This window comes from Budorcas taxicolor, chromosome 4 (assembly GCF_023091745.1).
Source record: "Budorcas taxicolor isolate Tak-1 chromosome 4, Takin1.1, whole genome shotgun sequence".
Taxonomy (NCBI): Eukaryota; Metazoa; Chordata; class Mammalia; order Artiodactyla; family Bovidae; genus Budorcas; species Budorcas taxicolor.
Window position 1 is genome coordinate 65,752,517 of NC_068913.1, and position 20,392 is coordinate 65,772,908.

Below are 20,392 nucleotides of genomic sequence, written 5' to 3' on the forward strand. Positions count from 1 at the left end.
CTCTTGTTGGACTTGAGGGTGGATCTGCTATCTTAGGATGAAGCAGAGGGGTAGAAAAGCCTGAAGCTGAGGCTAGAATAGGGAGAGACGACAAAGAAAGCATCTCTCACTCACTGGGCAAGGTGCCCTGGTACAAACTGAAGGATGACTCCATGTATATTCACGGTTGGGTAGTAATCACTTTACTCTCTATTTCTGGAAATGAACTGTACCTGCACACCCCTCCAGATGCTATAAGCATAAACAAAGGATGATAGGTAATAATAATGATTCAGAATCATAACCACCAGGGTAAGAATTCCCGTTTCTTTCATTGCTTACTAGATGCTATTATACTGAGTTTATCACAATCAGAAAATGGGGCTGAATGTGAGAGATGGCCCTGGGTAATAAAGAATTGCTAAGGCAATGAGTATAATACATGGAATTCTTACTGAAACTGAGAAAGGGAAAGTTTCTTCCATCTAGGACTGCTAATTTGTTGGCCATCTTTGGCTTCCAGTGGCCATCTTTTTCCCCACATGGGAGAAACTGCAAAGAACGAAGCAATACAAAGGAAAGTAAAGCTGAGAGAGAACTTGCCAACTATAACATTTTAGCACCTAGATCCAGCCATTCCTGAACTTCTAAACTATGACATTTCACATATGTAAGTCAATAAATTCCTGAATTTTATTTTCTTAGAACAGTTTCATTTGGGGACTTCCCTGGCAGTCAGATGGTCAAGACTCAAGAGTTTCCAGTGCAGGGGGCACAGTTTCCATCCCTGGTCAAGGAATTAAGATCCCACATGTGGGGAGGTACTGCAGAAAAAAAAAAGAACAATTCGATTTGGATTTTGGTCCACTGTTGTCTTCAAAAGAATTTTTACTAATATTTGCTAAAATGTAATTATCAATCCCCAGGTCTTCTTGCTGAGAGATCAAACCACTGTGTTAGGCAAACTGACTTTGAATTGACTTTTATCAATTGCAAGTGAGAAAAATCCAACACAATTGCTTTCTGCATAGAAGTATATACTAAAGTTTTCAGATTATTTGCTTGCATGCGATAAGGTCACCTGTTGTGTTTAAATACTGTTTGTTGTCTTTTCTTTTTCTTTTTTCCTTCTTCCATTTTCTTTTCTTTTACTTTAGGCACATAACTGGTCTGCCACAAAGCCTCCCCAAGATGGGGAAAACAGTTCTGGTCTAGCTTGGTTGCTGTGAGCCACTTTATCTCTGGCATGCACCAAGGAGTCCTCTCACTAGGGGTAGAGTGTGGTTAGGCAGTGGGCTCTGACCTGACATCTCATTTTTTATGGAGTCTTAGGGCCTCTTTACGTGATCTCTCCCCAGTTGTTCAGTTCAGTTCAGTCGCTCAGTCGTATCCGACGTTTTGCGACCCCATGGACTACCGGACGCCAGGCTTCCCTGGCCATCACCAACTCCCGGAGCCTACTCAAACTCTTGTGCATCGAGTCGGTGATGCCATCCAACCATCTGATCCTCTGTCGTCCCCTTCTCCTGCCTTCGATCTTTCCCGCTTGTTAGTTTGGGCTTTTTCTTAGCATGGTGGCTTCAATGCTACTGACGGCTGACATCCCTGAAGGCTTCAGGAGAAATACTTTCAGAGAACCAAGTGGGAGTTCAAGCTCCCCCCGCAGCATCCTAGGCTCCGGGGCTACCGGCCTTCGCAGGGGGCGCGCTCCGGCTTGCGGCACCCGCTGACCCCACCGCAGGGTTTTGGCGCTCCGAGTGCGGACTTACGGCTGCGCCGCCCGGAGGCAGTCCGTCCGGCTGAGCTGCCGGAGGAGGCGGGGGACCGGTGGCCTCGGCGATGAAATCGGGCGTGGGGCGGCGGGAGGAGGGGTTGCTGCGGGGCCCGGCGGACGCGGCAGGCAGGAAGTGCTGTCTTCGCGGCCCCACGAAGCCGGTTTTGATCCCGGGCGGCGGGACCCTAGACTCCCAGCGGCTGGCTGGAGGGAGGGAGGCTCCTCCCCCGAGCCTCGTCCGCGGACTCGAGCTGCGGCGGCGGGCGCTTCCCCGGCAGAAAGCGGCGGTGCTTGGTCAGGACTGAATCCAGAAGTGCAGCTGAGCGCCCTGGTCCTTCCCGCTCTCAGGTAAGGGGGCGCGCTGTGAACGGGTTAAAATCCCCATCCTTTCCATCTTCTGCTGTTAATAAGGGAAGAGAAAGCCCACTCCCGTTACAGTTCGTGCCGTGACGAAAAGAAGTAAAGTGGGGTGAGGGCCTGGCTCCTAACTACTCGGGAGGAGCTGTCAGGTAGGAGAGAGCGTAGACTTGGTCTCTCTGGTCCTTAGGATTTTTCACCAGGGATAAGGATGAAAGCTACTAGGAGGCCAGTTCCAGCTCAAGGAGAATTAGGACCCGTGTCAGCCTGACTTAAGAGGCAGTGTGCTCCCCCAGCTCCCGAGGATTGGAGGAGAGTCCAGACGACCACTGAGAGAAGGGTGGGTTGTAAAGGAGATTTAAATAGACATCAGGTGGAAAGTTGGATTAACGACCCTTTCGGTTCTTTTCTGTGTTTCTGTCATCCTGTAATCAGCTTTAGAAGTCTAACTTTCCTAAGTTTGATTTTCAGTTAGTTATTTGAATTGTTTCAGGCACTTCTCATTGCCTGCTTTCTCATGATTGCTAAGACAGACATGTCAGGAAAGGTCCTCAAAGGGTTAATCCTTCTCCTTCACCTCTGGGAGCTTTGATACAAAATGCTTGGTTCCTTGAAGCCTGACTTGTACTTTTCAGTGTGGCTCTTGAGCTGAATTTCGCCTCAGTGAGCAATGGTCGTGGATACAGGAGCTGCATTGCTAGCAGCCACAGTCCTGGCTCCTTCTAGACACCCTGGACTCAGGCAGGACTGAGGCCCACTCAGCGCTCAGTATCTTTAACTATAAGATGCCAGATGGTGATTAATACTCTATATGTTTATTTTGAAGCTCACAGAACTTTTTCACAGACAGGAGAAAGATGATAGCATTTTATAGGTGAGAAAATGGAGGCTCAGTGATTAAGTCACTGACCTGTTTAGCCAACAAAGCTACAGCAGAATTGAGGTGTACTCAATTCTCAGACCAATGCAATTTTTCCAGTTTCACAGGTTTAAAACTGGCTAGGCTATGAACATGTTTGCTTTTTCTAGTTCAGAGTTGTGTTTGATTTTCATAAAGTTTAATTTATATCAGAGTAATACTTGTATGTAGCTTAAAAACTCAAATATTAATAGTATTTACTAAAAATCGTACAAAAAAATAGTGGTGGGTTGCCACACTCCTCATTCGCCCCCATAGTTCCCTGTACAACCCTCTACCCCCAGTTCTCTCCTAACAGGGCCAAGACTTCCATATGCAATCGATTTTAGGTTTCACTTCTTGGATTTAACTGCACATTTCTAAATTGTATGCTTATACTGCTTTTTGTTGATTCAACACTCTTAGACATTATCTATTAACTTCTTGTAAAGATTTAGTTCTCCTATTTGCCCTTTCTGTTTCCATCCTTCCGATTGAGCTCCATTATGATGTAATAACTTCCCTAACCAATGTGAGTACTAACATTGTTATAATTACGCAGTGTTGCTTGTTTTTGAATCAAACGGTATGATTTTCTTGTTTTCTAGTATAACTGTTGTCTTTTGAATAGTAATAGCCTCAATTTTTCATTTGCTTCATATACTATTCAGTTCAGTTCAGTTCAGTTGCTCAGTCGTTTCCGACTCTTTGCAACCCCATGGACTGCAACACGCCAGGCCTCCCTGTCCATCACCAACTCCCGGAGTTTACTCAAACTTATGTCCATTGAGTTGGGGATGCCATCCAACCATCTCATCCTTTGTCGTCCCCTTCTCCTCCTGCCTTCAATCTTTCCCAGCATCAGGGTCTTTTCAAATGAGTCAGCTCTTTGCATCAGGTGGCCAAAGTATTGGAGTTTCAGCTTCAACATCAGTCCTTCCAATGAATATTCAGGACTGATTTCCTTTAGGATGGACTGGTTGGATCTCCTTGCAGTCCAAGGGACTCTCAAGAGTCTTCTCCAATACCACAGTTCAAAAGCATCAATTCAACACTCAGCTTTCTTTATATAGTCCAACTCTCACATCCATACATGACTATTGGAAAAACCATAGCTTTGACTAGACAGACCTTTGTTGGCAAAATAATGTCTCTGCTTTTTATATGCTGTCTAGGTTGGTCATAAGGAGCAAGTGTCTCTTAATTTCACGGCTGCAGTCACCATCTGCAGTGATTTTGGAGCCCAGAAAAATAAAGTCTGCCACTATTTCCACTGTTTCTCCATCTATTTGCCATGAAGTATGGGACCAGATGCCATGATCTTAGGTTTCTGAATGTTGAGCTTTAAGCCAACTTTTTCGTTCTCCTCTTTCACTTTTATCAAGAGGCTCTTTAGTTCTTCTTCACTTTCTGCCGTAAGGGTGGTGTCATCTGCATATCTGAGATTATTGATATTTCTCCCGGCAATCTTGATTCCAGCTTGTGCCCAGTGTTTCTCATGATATACTCTGTACATAAGTTAAATAAGCATAGTAACAATATACAGCCTTGATGTACTCCTTTTCCTATTTGGAACCAGTCTGTTGTTCCATGTCCAGTTCTAACTATTGTTTCCTGACCTGTGTACAGATTTCTCAAGAGGCAGGTCAGGTGATCTGGTATTCCCATCTCTTGAAGAATTTTCCAGAGTTTATTGTGATCCACACAAAGGCTTTGGCATAGTCAGTAAGGCAGAAATAGATCTTTTTCTGGAACTCTCTTGCTTTTTCAATGATCCAGCAGATGTTGGCAATTTGATCTCTGATTCCTCTGCCTTTTTAAAAACTAGCTTGAATATCTGGAAGTTCACGGTTCACATATTGTTGAAGCCTGGCCTGGAGAATTTTGAGCATTACTTTACTAGCATGTGAGATGAGTGCAATTGTGTGGTGGTTTGAGCATTCTTTGGCATTGCCTTTCTTTGGGATTGGAATGAAAACTGCCCTTTTCCAGTCCTGTGGCCACTGCTGAGTTTTCCAAATTTGCTGGCATATTGAGTGCAACACTTTCACAGCATCATCTTTTAGGATTTGAAATAGCTCAACTGGAATTCCATCACCTCCACTAGCTTTGTTCGTAGTGATGCTTCCTAAGACCCACTTGACTTCACATTCCAGGACGTCTGGCTCTAGGTGAGTGATCACACCATCATGATTATCTGAGTCGTGAAGATCTTTTTTGCACAGTTCTTCTGTGTATTCTTGCCACCTCTTCTAATATCTTCTGCTTCTGTTAGGTCCATACCATTTCTGTCCTTTATTGAGCCCATCTTTGCATGAAATGTTCCCTTGGTATCTCTAATTTTCTTGATGAGATCTCTAGTCTTTCCCATTGTACTGTTTTCCTCTATTTCTTTGCATTGATCACTGAGGAAGGCTTTCTTATCTCTCCTTGCTGTTCTTTGGAACTCTGCATTCAAATGGGTCTATCTTTCCTTTTCTCCTTTGCTTTTTGATTCTCTTCTTTTCACACCAGGGACTTCCCTGTGGCTCAGATGGTAAAAGCGTCTGCCTACAATGCAAAAGACCAGGGTTTGATCTCTGGGTCGGGAAGATACCCCTGGAGAAGGAAATGGCAACCCACTCCAGTACTCTTGTCTGGAAAATCCCATGGACGGATGAGGAGCCTGGTAGACTACAGTCCCTGGGGTCACAAAGAGTTGGGCATGACTGAGCGACTTCCTATACTATTATCAAGTGCTATTTTTTCCCCTGAGGCTTCAAAAGCTGAAAATACTTTCCCCATGTATTCTTATCTAGATAATCAATTATTTTATTTTTCACTTGGATCTTTCATCTTTTATCCTCCAGTAATCCTTCGTTACTTTCTAGACCTGGAGTGCAACCATTATCCTGGAACTTCTTTCACCAATATCCTGTCTTTTATCCCATTCCTGGATTGCATCTGTTCCTCCTTCTGTCTTTACTCCCATATTTTGCTGAAGCACATTCTGTAACTTCCCATGAAAGAGTGTATTGGAGGTAAATTTTTTGACGCCTTGCATATCTGACAATGTCTTTATTCTGTCTTTAAACTTCATAATTTGGTGAGGTATAGAACTCTAGGACAAAAATTATTTTCACTCAGTTTTGAAGGTGGCATGTACTTTTCAGAATTGCTAAGGAGTCTGATGGCACTGTGATTCCCTTTCTTTTATAGGTTACGTGCTCAGCCTTTTTACTCTTAAAGCTTTGGCAACTTTACTTCCATTTATTTTTGCCATTCTGAAGCTTATGATGTGTGTCTTTTTTACAAGTTTCTTTTCATCTTTTGACATTTCATGGGTATATTAAATAAGTATACTGTGTTTTGATTTTTTTTTCTCCTTTTCTTTTTCTTTCTGTTGGATTTCTGTCGATCCTGTAATTATCTTTTATTTCCAGTTGTTTATCCTTTTGACTCTTCAATCTATTTTGTAGATTTATCTTCTGTTTCTTCTATTGCACATGTTTTAAAAATTCTGCTCTCGTATTTCTCAATTCAAGAACTTTTTCTCATTCTGAGCATTATTTGTCCATAACATCCTTTCTTGTTTCTTCTTCGAGGATACTCATTAATTTTTCTTTATTTTCTGCTCCTTCCATTGCCTTTGTATTTGCCTTTTCTTTTGATCTGTCTTCCATTTAGAGTTTTCCCCCCTAATGCCTGGATATCTGGGTGTCTACTCATATTTAAGAGTGAGGCCCTGTAACACCCTTTGACAAGCATCCATGTATGAGACAGAGAGGGAAGGTGCTTGTTCATTGACTGTGTAGTCTCACTAGAGGAAGATCAGGCTATGGGTAAAGATTTTTTTTTAGGGCTCTTCAGCTTCTCTAGAGAAGACCCTTCAGTCTGGGGATCTATGCTTAGATGCAAGCTTTCTGGGTGGGTTGGAAAGGAGAAGGCTGAGTGTCTCGAGTTCATACAAACTTTCATTCAGCATTGATGTTCAGCCCACACTCACTATCACCCCCATCCTCAGCTATGCTCAGAGGGCACTAATCTGCAGTCACCTTCACAGGTTGGGTGGGCAGTTTCCTGGATATAAGGAAGGAGGAAAAAACTGATGGCTTCAGCCACTCCATGTCCACATTCCCTAACCCCATCTCCTGAAGACTAACTTCCTACGCAGACAGAAATCAGTTCTTTCTTCCTTCCACTTGCCCAGATTCGTTGAAATCGTCCTCTGATGTTGTCTCTGCTGAAGATTCCTTTGTAGCTTTCTACCTTTTAAATTTGTTTATTGTTGTTATAACAAAAAAAAAATTAAGCATGTTGTTCAGTCTGCAATTTTATTAAATGGCAGGCCCCACAATTTGTTTTTTCAGAAATTGAATTGAAATCCTTTGTCCCTGATGTACCCTCCTCAATCTCCACTGGCCATTTTCTTACACTTTACCTTGCTTCTCTTGTTTTATTTTATTTTATTTTTGACTTCTAAAGTCATTTTATTTTCACTTAATCGACAGATGGACAGATGCAGAAATCGACTAGATGTCAATTACAAAACTGAAGGCAGAGCTATCTCTGCCAGAGCACACAGTTGATTTTTCCCCTCCCAGAGTATACAGTATCCCTTTCAAACCATGGCTACGTATGTCATAACTATATTTAGAAGTACGCAGAGAGGAAAATACTACTGCAGTTCAAGGCTGTAAATGACAGGGAAACACATCAGAGCCTCATGGAATGGAAAGCTGAAACATCAGTTCATGTTCCTCAATCAATATCAAACGTCAGATGACACTGGAAGGTATTAATTATGACCAAAAAAAAAATCCTGTAACAAATTCCACTGAAGAAAAGGGTAGGCTTTCTTCATACAGGAAGTAAAAAACTGATTTTTGGTTTCTCCTCCAACACTGTCAGAAGTAAACACAGCTGCAAAGTTCTCGACAAATATTTAAGAAGCTCTGTGGACAGTCTGAGGCACGGATTTGAGTCAATATATAGAAGTAACCACTTGTTTACAGCGGAATAACTTTCTTTAAAAACGCAGAGGAGCAAAGGGAGCTTCAGAAATCACGAAAAGCGACGAATACAGGCAAGAGGAACCGCCGCGCGTCAGCCGATGAATCTTTCGGACGGCCACGTCTCCTGCGCGTTGGTGGGGACCGCGGGAACCACTTCCTCGGGCGGGGCCAGGGCCTCCATCTCGCGCACCACCTGCGTGAACACCTGGTCCACCATCAGTTTGCTCTTGGCCGTGACCTCCAGGAACGGGCACCGCCACTCGCGGGCCAGCGCGCGGCCCTGAGACGTCAGCACCTGGCGCTGGGCGTCCAGGTCGGCCTTGGTGCCTACGAGCACCAGCCGCACGGCCTTGGGCCCCCGCAGCCGGCCCATGCGCTCGCGCAGCGGCCGCACCGCCTCGAACGAGGCCTCGCTGCACACGCTGTAGAGCACCACGAAGCCGTCGCTGTTCTTGATGTACAGGTCCTTGAGGGTGACCAGGTGATCGGCGCCCACCGTGTCCACGATCTCCAGGAGGGCGGGCGCCGCGTTCACCTCGATCACCTTGCTGAAGAGCTCCTCCACCGATGGCTCGCACTGCTCGGGGAAGCTGCCGCAGGCGAACTGCGTGGCGAGCGCCGTCTTGCCCACCGCCACGCTGCCCAGCAGCACCACCCGGTACCCCTTGGCCGGTCTCAGCCCCAGGCTCGCCATGGCCGAAGCGCCTCTCTTGTTTTAATATGTTAAATTAATGAATTGTTTAGCCTGAGGAAAAACCATCAACCGCGTTCCTTTAAACTTATGAAAACAGTTGTAAAATGGACTTTTTAGGGAAGCCATTGCTAATAATAGATTTCAAAATGTCTAGTCCCTTCACACTCCTTTTCATTTTGGCATCAATAGTTACATATTTTTTCAGTAATTTGGATTTCAGTTTGTTGGCCATATGTTGTTGTTTGTATAACTCTTGTGGCTCAAAGGATGTATTCCTGGATCAGTTGATTTATGCTGGTACCAGCAGTCTCCTTTTGGTCTCTATGCATAAGGCATAGCATTAATGTTTCTAATGAATGGATGCTGATGAACTGTTATCATCTCCCCACTTTCTGTTAGAAAATATTTCAAGCATTTACTTTGGAAAAGCAGTGTCCCACACATAAAAAGCTAAGTCTCCTCATGCCTGGCTGTTTGCTATGTAGTCTTCAGGGGCAGAGCTTCCTCTATCTATATAAAGCATATTTCAGGCTCCATTTTTCTTAGTCCCTGTTACCTTCAGTTTTCTTTCAGAAATATATTAACCTGGGCTTACACCAACATGGCTGTAATCAAGATACCACTGATTTTGCTTTTCTGTTGTAATTAGAAAGCATTTTGCAAGTTAATACCTGTGCATGCAAATGCAAATAGAATGAATAATAAAGACTCTCCCATTTATATGATCCTTAGTTCCCCTCCTTAGAGACAAGCCAGTTTTTTAGATATCCTTCCAGAGACAGTCTGTATGTATAACAAAGGTGGGTGTGTGATGGCCACATGATGACTCCTTTTGCCCATACACACAAATACCAAGGGAATTCCCTGGCAGTCCAGTAGTTACGACTCAGGGATCTTACTACCGGGACCCTGGGTTTGATCACTGGTTGGAGAACTAAGATCCCACAAGCTGCCTAGTGTGGCCAAAAAAGAAAAAAAATAAAATCACTCCAAATGTAATGGTTTGCTCTTCACTCCCCTTTTATAAAAATTTAAACTTATGGAGACTGTCCCATATGGATATCTAGTTCACATTTTGAACATTTTCCCCCTGGTCATAAAGTAACACATCTTCATTATAGAAAATGTGGAAAATTAGTCATCCTGGCTCTCACCATCTGGGTGCATCAGTGGTAAAGCTCCCATGTGTGTTTCCAAGTTTCTGGAGTCAAGACACAATTTTAAACCAGCCACAGTGTCCAGATGTCCTCAGTTGGATGTTTCTTACAGAAGCACTGAACAGACCTGGCATGTTCTGTTGTCCTGTTTCTTTGTTTTCATTCTCATTTTTGTTTTTGGTCCCTTGGGCATTCACAATTAAACCCAAACACCCACACAGTGTGTTTAATAGGGAGTAGGTAGTGTGTCAGTACTTAAAAATGAACATGAGCATTTGGTGCTACTTTTCTAGATTTGGCATCCAGAAGCCTTTTCTGGAAGTTTCAGCAGGGCAATGACAAGTGGAAATGAGTTGGGAGCACGGGCATGATTTGCCTTCTCAGGACCCTGGGGTCTGAGAGCTGTGCTGGTGGAAGGGAAACTACATTTGCACACAGTTGCCTGCTTCTCTAGCAGTAGCTCTTCACTGAGTGTCACCTATAATCCAGGCACTGAGCAGGAGACCTGAGTCCTGAGAGGTCAGAGGGCAGTCAGGCTGCTGAGCAGCAGACAGTATCCCCATAGCCCACTCAGCCCACTGGAAGGCCAGGAGTTCCTTTCAGGGAGGATCTTGAATCTGAAGCTGGTGGGTGGGGAGTGGGAGGAGGAGCCTCTGGGACAGGTCAACCCCACCTCCTTCTGCTACAACAGGTCCTTCCCTCTGGCTTCGCTCCCTCCCCACTGCACAGTCCCCATCCCCATGACCCTCTCAGTGTCATGGAAGTTGAAAATTATGATAGGTAAATCACCCACTCTGTCCATGGAGAATCCCATGGACAGAGGGGCCTGGCGGGCTACAGTCCACAGGGTCGCAGAGAGTCGGACACGACTGAGCGACTTCACACACACACACAAATCACCCACAAGTGGAATGACAGATTGGAACCATAATTAACTCAAAGCTCTTTTTACATCACATTTTCCCTGCAATCTCTTGATTCTTTCAAAAATAAAATCATGCCAAGACACCAAGTTATTATTTCAGTGAATTTAAGTTCTACAACCCAGTAGGATGTGGTATAGCATCAGTTTATTTATTTGGGACTTCTGACTGCTGGGCATATTTTATTAACTGTTTTAGTTATAATGTTTTCAGTTTTTACTGAAAAAACAACAACAACAACACCTTTTTATTTTGGCCTATAGTTACTTTTTGCTGATTGAAATGTGTTATGTTCCTATAAACATGGTTGATGATCAGTGTTTTGTGTTGTTTTTTTTTTTTCCTTCTAGTTATGAAGAACCTCCTCCTGAGTTTATCAAGGTCAGTGTAAAGTTTGTATTTTTGGTTTTCCTCTGAGACAGATTTGACCAGAGCTCAGACTCAGTCACTTGTTATGAAAAATAGCTGCTTAAGGTTTGAAGCTCCTTTACGGTAGTCCTGTCTCTTCTCTGCAGATGGCAGTCAGTTCGTGCACTTTGGGCTTGTCATAGTCTGTGCCTTTGCAGAAGTTTAATCTGCCTCGTGTCTGTCCCTAAGACACCACTGCAGGCCCCCTGGGTGTCCTCAGCACTCGCTCCCCTTCTTTCTGTCTCCCTTGCGACTGCATCTTCTTAAAGCTCTGCTGCCCCATATTCCTTCTCTGATGCTCCACTGCTGCTTTCTTGACTGTCATCAGTTCAGAGAACAGTGGACTCTGAGGACATGTGAATCCATCCAGTCCAGCCCCGCCTGGTGCAGAGTCCCTCCTCCAGCACCCCGGCCACAGTGTCAGTGTGTTTCTCTGGGAATGAGACTTAGAGGACTTAAGGCCAAAGTAACCTTTTCTGTTTGGTAACTTTTAACTTAAAAAGACATTTTTTAGAAAACATTCTTCTATTATAAATTTAATATTCATGGAAACATGAAAAAAATCATAATGTAAAAAAACAGCACCTTAATTATACAGTGCAGTTATTTGGTGGTGAAAATGCATCTCACAAATACAGTATGTATGAGATTATAAAACATGACAGTGGTCTTCAAGGTCTAATAATCTATTTTACTCTGATACATTATTTTTATTGTTCCAGAAAACCTTATTTGTTTAATTCTGTCTTCTGCTTCATTCCACAAAGTTTCTAAGTTAGCAGAAAATTTTTTGTGATCTTAGAATCTAATTTTTGTGATCTGGAATTAGAATTTGGAGCTCACAGATCATCCCTGTGTAAACACCAGTGACTTTTCTCTAAGAACAGCTACTTTGTTTTTGTGGTAGGCTAGCCCACTCCAGTGTTCTTGCTGGAGAATCCCAGGGACAGGGGAGCCTGGTGGGCTGCCGTCTATGGGGTCGCACAGAGTGGGACACGACTGAAGCGACTTAGCAGCAGCAGCAGCAGCAGCTCTTCTGGAATAGTTACTTCCATTTTCTTTCTCAGTTATACTCTGTCTTTCTAGCTCTTCAGAGGATAACGTGATGACATAGGGGTCTCCAGCCCATGAGCAAGCCAGGCAGTGCTGTGTTCTCAAGCAGGTGGGAGGAGAGCTCTGGCGCTTTTTTTTGCCATAGAGCTTACACACTGTTTCCTTTTTCAGGAAGATGAGACTAAGCCAGAAGACTGTATACCAGATGTCCCAGGCAATGAACATGCCAGGGAATTTCTGGCCCACGCACCAACCAAAGGACTTTGGATGCCACTCGGGAAAGAAGTCAAAGTCATGCAGTTTGAGTGTGGAAGGGTTTCAAGTAACAGACTCGGTTCACGCAAGTTATAGACCACTGTTTACAAACGAGTTCACTCCTTCACACCATGCTGTTGAAGTCAGGGCATGATCTCTAGGCGATAGATGAGGAAGCCCCCTTGCATGTGTTAGTCAGTGTCTAGGGTAAGTGGCAGAGCAGCGCCTTGACTCCAGGGCTTCTGGCTGCAAGGGCAGTGATCTTCCACAGGACTGTAGCTGCTTGCAGAGTCTATGCTTCAGTAATATTCCTGTAACAGAAAGGATATTCCATGTAGAAATGCCATGGGGAACAAGAGATGCATTGCGGGGGGGTGGTCCCTTACTTAGGTCTTGCCTCAGCCAATCCTCCTCATCAGTAGTATCAAGGTTTTCTCCAGGTGACCTGAGAGGAGCTGTGGGCCACACAGGGTGGGACTGGACCAGATGGAGCTGGGTGCACACCATCCACATACCAGCATAAGAAGGTATTTGAAAATGGGGTACTGCTGCCTTTAAAGACATTTGTTTATACAGAGATTCTTCATGCACACAATTAAAATAGCAGTTCATGTTTCTTTGCCTCCATTCACACACCATCCTTTCCCAGTACCTAGGTTACAACAATTAGCATTATTCAGCATTGCAGGGAATACCTGAGGGCATGTTTTTTAGGGATTTTGGTGTCCATCTTGAAGACTGGCAATCACAGTTATTCTTGCTCATCACTGGGAGATAAAAAGTTGTTGGAAGTTCTAAGTGTGTGAGTAGGGCTTGTTGAGTTTCACTGGAGGGTGATCTTTCTAGTCTGTCCAACTGAGAACTTATGAGGTCAGGACCTGTAGGTTTTCCTTCTAGGGCTGGGTTGTATTTTCCCAGAGAAGGCGGCTCCTCCATGGAGGGTGAAGGCCAAGCTGCTAGTGTTGTGGAATCTAACTGGAGCAAAAAGGCTGGGAAATCTTGCCGTCTGCTTTTTTTATGTGTTCCCATAATCTTCTATATTTACTGTCGCACCTTACCTTCACGTGTATCTGATGTCCTTTTGCCAGAGATCCTATGATTTACCTTTTTCAGACAATAACTTCTACCAGGGCTAGTAAGAGTTACCCTTGGACTTTTAATCAGTCCTCATTATTTCAGCTCCTCCTTTACCCTCACATTCAACAGTATCTGGTGCTCAAAGCTCAATTCCTGAGCTCTTTGGCGGTTCTGCAAAGAAAAATTGAGTTGATTCTCAGTTCTCCCCTCTGGTGCCTTAGAAGTGAATTTTCTGGTGTCTGTTCATTTTAGTGTTTACTGCGTTGTGATATACAAAATTTTTTTGCATTTGACTCTTACAAGTTTTTCTCTGTATGTTTGGGTTTGTGGCCTTTTGAAATGCTTTATTGCCGTTTAATATAGATATTATGAAGTTCACCCATTTTAAACAGTGATTTTTTTTTTAGTTAACTACTGAGTATATTTGTTTATTGCCATAAATAAGTTTTAGAAAATTTTATCCTCCCATTAAGATCCCTCAGGACTCTTTCCCGTTAATCACCATTTCAGCCCCAGATAGCCATTAATCTACTGTTTTTATCAATTTGGCTTTTTTGGATATATTATATGTAAATGAATTCATACATCCATTTATAAATTACATGAGAAATTCAACACTTTGTTATAAAATAGGCTTTTTATTCAATAAAATAGGCTTTGTGTTAGATTGCCATTGCTAAGTCGCTTTGGTCGTGTCCGACTCTTTTCAACCCCATGGACTGTAGCCCACCAGGCTCCTCTGTCTGTGGGGTTCTCCAGGCAAGAATACTGGAGTGGGTTGTCATGCCCTTCTCCAGGGGATCTTCCTGACCCAGGGATTGAACTTGTGTCTCTTGTAGCTCCTGCATTGCAGGCAGATTCTTTACTGCTGAGCCACTGGGGAGGCCCTCGTGTTAGATGATTTTGCCCAACTGCAGGCTAATGTATCAATAGGTGTTATGAGTGCATTTAAGCTAGGCTAAGCTATGATATTCAGTAGGTTATGTGCATTAAAGTGCATTTTTGACCTACGATATTTTCAACATACAATGGGTTTATTGGGACATAACCCAATCGCAAGTTTTCCTTTGTTTTTTAGGATCTTACATGGTTCATTCATTGATTGCATTTGTTTTTAGAATCGGAGTTTAATGAAGAAAAACTTTGATATGATCTACCAATTCTTTGTCTTCTTTAAAGGAAACTGTGTTATCTTACAGAAATATTTCCTTTTATTTTTTTGCTTTCAGGCTGGTGCTGTAAACGGTATAGTCACTGAACAGGGGACAAAGAATGCCCTTTTTTTTTTTATCAAAGGCAACCAAAAGTTAGAATAGTTCAGAGTAGTAAGTAGAGCCCCAGCATATCAATTTACATATATCAGAGACAGTGAATATCAGTGAATTAGGCTGTAATCAGTAAACTGGAAATTCACACAAAATACATTCCCAGAGCCATTCAGTCAAAGTGTCTGGTGTTAACCACATTTGTGTTAAGTCACAGTCATACCTCGGAGATAAGGCAGGTTTGGTTCTAGCAATATCTAGAAATGAATATCACAATATAGTGAATGACAAATTTTTTTATTTCTCAATACATATAAAAGTCATGTTTACACTATACTGTAGTTGGTTAAGTATGCAACAGCATTCTGTCTAAAAAACAAAGTACATAACAATTTAAAATACTTTCTTGCTAAAAATTGTTAACCATCATCTGTGCCTTCAGAAGGCTACAGTACTAACTTCAAAGATCACTGATTGCAGATCACCCTAACAAATGTAACAATAATTTAAAAATTTGAAATATTGTGAGAATTACCATAATGTGACACTGTGACATGCAGTAAGCAAGTACTCTTGGAAACAGGATGCTGACTGACTTGCTCGACACAGAGTTGCCACAAACCTTCGATTAAAAAAAACGCAGTATCTGCCAAGTACAATAAAGAACGAGGTATTATGCCTGTACATTTGTGAGACAGATTCTTTAAAAAAAATTAACTTCTCATTAAAGTGTTATTTGCTTATACCTGGGAATAGTAATTCTTTTTCTGAAGCAGACATTGTTATTTATTCAATCACTTTTTTAAAGTTATTGTATTAAACAAAAACATGTTTCATAGCTAAAATAGGGTTTTAGTTTTCCAGGCTTTACCTAAAGATTATATCTTTAAACTATAAGCTAGAAATGTATATATAAATTGTATATACTCTTTACTTGACAGTAAAATAAATCTATCATTTCCTCATATTATTTTAACAGTCACTTCCCAGGGGTGTAAATTCAGTAACTGCTTCTATCAAGTAAAATATGCAGCTGTCAGGCTGTACTGAGGTTGTCAGCGTAAATCAGACTGGAGTCAACAGACATTCTCCGGTTTTTATGACATTTAAGATGCTGTGTTTTCATTTTAATAATCTGATATAACTTATTTTGACATCAATCATTCCACTTGTAGTGGACTGAGAATTTTTACAGATACCATAGAACATAGTTTGGCAATAAATCCCAGAAACTTTAAGGATACTCATTTTGATTCAGAAATCCTACTTATAAGAATTTACCTTAAGAGTATAAGAGAACATTAGAATATACACAACTATTTACGTGTGTATAGGATAGTTTTCCGGAGAAGGCAATGGCACCCCACTCCAGTACTCTTGCCTGGAAAATCCCATGGATGGAGGAGCCTGGAAGGCTGCAGTCCATGGGGTCGCTGAGGGTTGGACACTTTCACTTTTCACTTTCATGCATTGGAGAAGGAAATGGCAACCCACTCCAGTGTTCTTGCCTGGAGAATCCCAGGGACAGGGGAGCCTGGTGGGCTGCCGTCTCTGGGGTCGCACAGAGTCGGACACGACTGAAGCAACTTAGTAGCTGCAGCAGCAGCAGCAGGATAGTTTTCATTATTATTTATATGTTTAGAAAAATGAAAACTAAAGAAAAATGGAAAACAACTAATAGTCCAACATATCAAGTTAAATTAAATACCGACATAAATTACTGTAACATTATTTAGCCATTAGGAATTGTGGCTTAGAAGAATGTGTTATGTCATGGGGAAATGTTCATGAAAGTGTAAATGAAAAGTAATAGAATTTTATATAGTATGATTATGATTTTTCATAAATTATGAGTAATGATTGAAAAAGAGAGACCAGGGAGTTCCCTGGTGGTCGTGGTTAGGACTTGGTGCTTTCATTGATGTGGGCACAGGTTCAATCCCTGGTTGTGATACTAAGATCCCACAGACTGCATAGGATGGCAAAAAAAGAAACCCCCCAGAACAAGAAAAAAAAACAAGAAAAAGACACCACATGTTAATGTTACTGTTATCTCTGGGTAATGAAATAATCAACTTTTTTAAAACAATTTTCTGACAGTATCTAAAATTTCTATTATAAATGTTTATTCTTTTTTAAAACAAGATAAAAAATAAAACAAGATAATTCACATACCATAACATTTCCCATACATGTGTTCTTATTTTTAAGTAATTCAAATCATTTAAAATTATCTATACTTCCAGTGTATTTCCAGACTTTGGGAGACTTATATATTTTTGTATATCTATAAATGTTTCATTCTTATTTTTTTTTTTTTTTTTGGTATTTATTATTTAGCTGAACCAGTTGTGGCATGTGGGGTCTAGTTCCCTGACCAGGGACTGAACCCAGGCCCCCTGCATTGGGAGAGCAGAGTCTTAGCCACTGAACCACCAGGGAAGTCCCCCTATATGTGATTTTATAATTCACTTGTTTTTCTTAATACTATTAATATTTCATGGTCATGTATCCACATAGAACAAAGAGAATTGCTTCAATATTTCTTCCTTGAATAATATTTCATGATTCTGCTATGGTTTATTTCTTTATAGTTCAGTTCAGTTCAGTCATTCAGTCGTGTCCGGCTCTGCAATCCCATGAATCACAGCACGCCAGGGCTCCCTGTCCATCACCAACTCCTGGAGTTCACTCAGACTCTCGTCCATCGAGTCAGTGATGCCATCCAGCCATCTCATCCTCTGTCGTCCCTTCTCCTCCTGCCCCCAATCCTGTATTTTTTTCCTTTTGGCTGCATTGTGTGGCTTGCAGGATCCTGTTCCTTGATCAGGGGTTAACCGTAGGGCCTCCACAGTGAAAAGTGCAGCGTCCTAACCACTGGACCACCAGGTTAGCCTTCCTATATCTTCCTATTTGGGAAATTCTTTTCACAGCTTCAGTGAGTTGGCAGTGCTGGTGCCCCTTAGGAAGGATTAGAACATTTGAACAACCAAATTGAAAAAGAATAACTGGCTTTTAGTAACCTAGGGGTTTAATGTTTAATTAACTAACAACCTAGCAACCCTAACCCAACTTTAACCCTTTTTCATCCAACCCTTTTTCACCCTTAAGGCACATGAAGATCCCATGTATGACATCATACAAGAGAATAAAAGACACAAAAAGGATATAAAGTGAGACTGTTCTGGTAATAACAATATCTTCTTAAAGTCTGAAATCATACAAAGTTAGAAACAGCCATTCCAGTATTAGAGAAATGGTTTAATAAAGATGGTATTTTAATTGTGAAATGTTTGGAGAACAGGAGTGGTCCCTGAAAAGACCAGTATGTGGGGAACGCGCAGGCAGCCTGTTCTGCTTGGGTTAAAGTTGGCCAAGCCCACTCGCGTCATAGACAGTTGATGTTGGCAGCCCACACTGTGATATCGAGCTCTACTATGTGATTGAGTCTCTTTCTTATGTTTTATCTTCTCCAGTGTCTTTAAGGGTCTGAGCTATTGTTAAAAATTAGACATGAATAAAGAGGGTGAGAAAACAAGAGGGTTTTTTTTTTTTTTTCAAATTCGTGATATTGAATTGTAATTGTTGAGGGAGATTACCTAGTATTCACCTGAGAATACAAAATGGCTTGTACCCAGGGATTGAACCCAGGTCTCCCACATTGCAGGCAGACGCTCTAACCTCTGCACCACCAGGGAAGCCCCTGTACACTGGTTACAGTCATGTAAAACAGGCGTGGATATAGACAAGAACGGGGAAATATGCAAAAGTAAACATCAGGACTATCTTTAATGAGGTGACTATTTGTGACAGCTTTCATCCTCTCTACTGCTCTTACATTTTTACCTAAAAAAAAATTGTTTACATTGAATTGAATATGGTTATTTCATCAATTTTATGTGTTCAGGATACAACAATCAAAACAATTACTGGAGGATTCAGCGTCAGATGACGATGGGAGCAGCTCCAGTTCCTCAGAACAGAAACGCAAGAAAAGAAAAAGGAGAAAAAAACGAAAGCATAAGTCTTCCAAGTCGAATGAGAGTTCAGACTCAGAATGATGGAGCCTGCCTTGTTCAACATTCTCTTCTCAAAAACCAAACACTGTGGCCAAAGATGAGAGGACCCGTGGAGGAAGACGGAGTCGGAGAGGAACCGGAGAGACGCCCAGAGGGAGGGGCTGTGGAGGCCCAGGTGCGGGTTCTCCCCTGCCTTCCAGGGAGGATGTGAGTAGTGTGTTGCCAGGTGCTAGCTCTGGACACGCCTGACCAGGCTGGAGAGGTTTTCCCCTTGTGCTCCTCCCTGCTGATCCCTGTGGGTCCCAACTCCTTAGGAATGCCTCGGGCAGGGCAGCCAGATGAAGGGAGACTCTGAGGAGCTCCTCCGGGTGCTGCCGTAGGTTCCACCTCCAGGGGGGAGCTACCTGTGTAGAGCTCGGGCTTGATTTCCCTCTGCTGCTGAGGATAATAAAAGCTCACTATTTATTTTAAAAATACTCATTTATTTTTAAATCATCATAATATACTTATGTCCAAATTTAGAAGGTGTATGAGGGGAATGCCCTGGCAAGTCCAGTGGTTAGGACTCTGTGCTTTCACCACCGTGGCCCGGGTTCAAATCACTGACTGGCGGATCAGTGCTAGCTGTGAGGTATAATCAGAAATATATATATGTATAAGGTATATATGGTTTTAATCATGAAAAACTTTCCTCTTTTCTTCCCCAGCTATTTAGTTCCCTTTCCCAGTGGCTATCAATTTTACTAATTTTTCATCAAGTCATCCAGAAATATCTTACGTATCACAAGCAAATGTTTTTTTCCCTTTTTTAATACAAATGCTAGCATACCAACCCATTTGTCTGCATTGTTTAGATTTTTTATTTTTCAGCTCAACAGTGTAAAACATGTTGTTCTTTGCTATACACAGAAGTCTCGAGTTCATGAAACAAAGACAGTGAAAGTCGCTCAGTTGTGTCCGATTCTTTGTAACTCCATGGACTATACAGTCCATGAAATTCTCCAGGGGAGAATACTGGAGTGGGTAGCCTTTTCCTTCTTCAGGGGATATTCCCAACCCAGGGATCGAAACCAGGTCTCCCACATTGCAGGCAGATTCTTTACCAGCTGAGCCACAAGGGAAGCCCATAAAACTCTCTCATGTTTGGCTGAGTTTTCAGGGGAAGGGATCAGTTCAGTTCAGTCACTCAGTCGTATCCGACTCTTTGTGACCCCATGGACTGCAGCAGGCCAGGTCTCCCTGTCCATCATCAACTTCTGGAGTTTACTCAAACTCATGTCCATTGAGTCAGTGATGCCATCCAACCATCTTATCCTCTGGCATCCCCTTTTCCTCTTGCCTTCAATCTTTCCCAGCATCAGGGTGTGTGTGTGTTAGTCGCTCAGTCGTGTCCGACTCTTTGCAACCCCATGGACTGCAGCCTACCAGGCTCCTCTGTCCATGAGGTATTCCAGGCAAGGATACTGGAGTGGGTTGCCATTTCCTTCTCCAGGGGATCTTCCCAACCCAGGGATCGAACCCGGGTCTCCTGCACTGCAG

General features: G+C 42.6%; 1 protein-coding gene and 1 pseudogene across 1 annotated transcript; one reads left to right on the plus strand and one right to left on the minus strand.

The window, feature by feature from the left end:
• The first annotated feature begins 357 nt into the window (after positions 1–357).
• On the plus strand, positions 358–19,253 carry LOC128046283 (retinitis pigmentosa 9 protein homolog; annotated as a pseudogene).
• On the minus strand, positions 8,006–8,696 carry LOC128046771 (ras-related protein Rap-2c-like). Its single transcript, XM_052638967.1, has one exon. The coding sequence runs from the start codon at positions 8,694–8,696 to the stop codon at positions 8,094–8,096; it is 603 nt and encodes a 200-aa protein (XP_052494927.1). The 3' UTR covers positions 8,006–8,093.
• Positions 19,254–20,392: the final 1,139 nt, after the last annotated feature.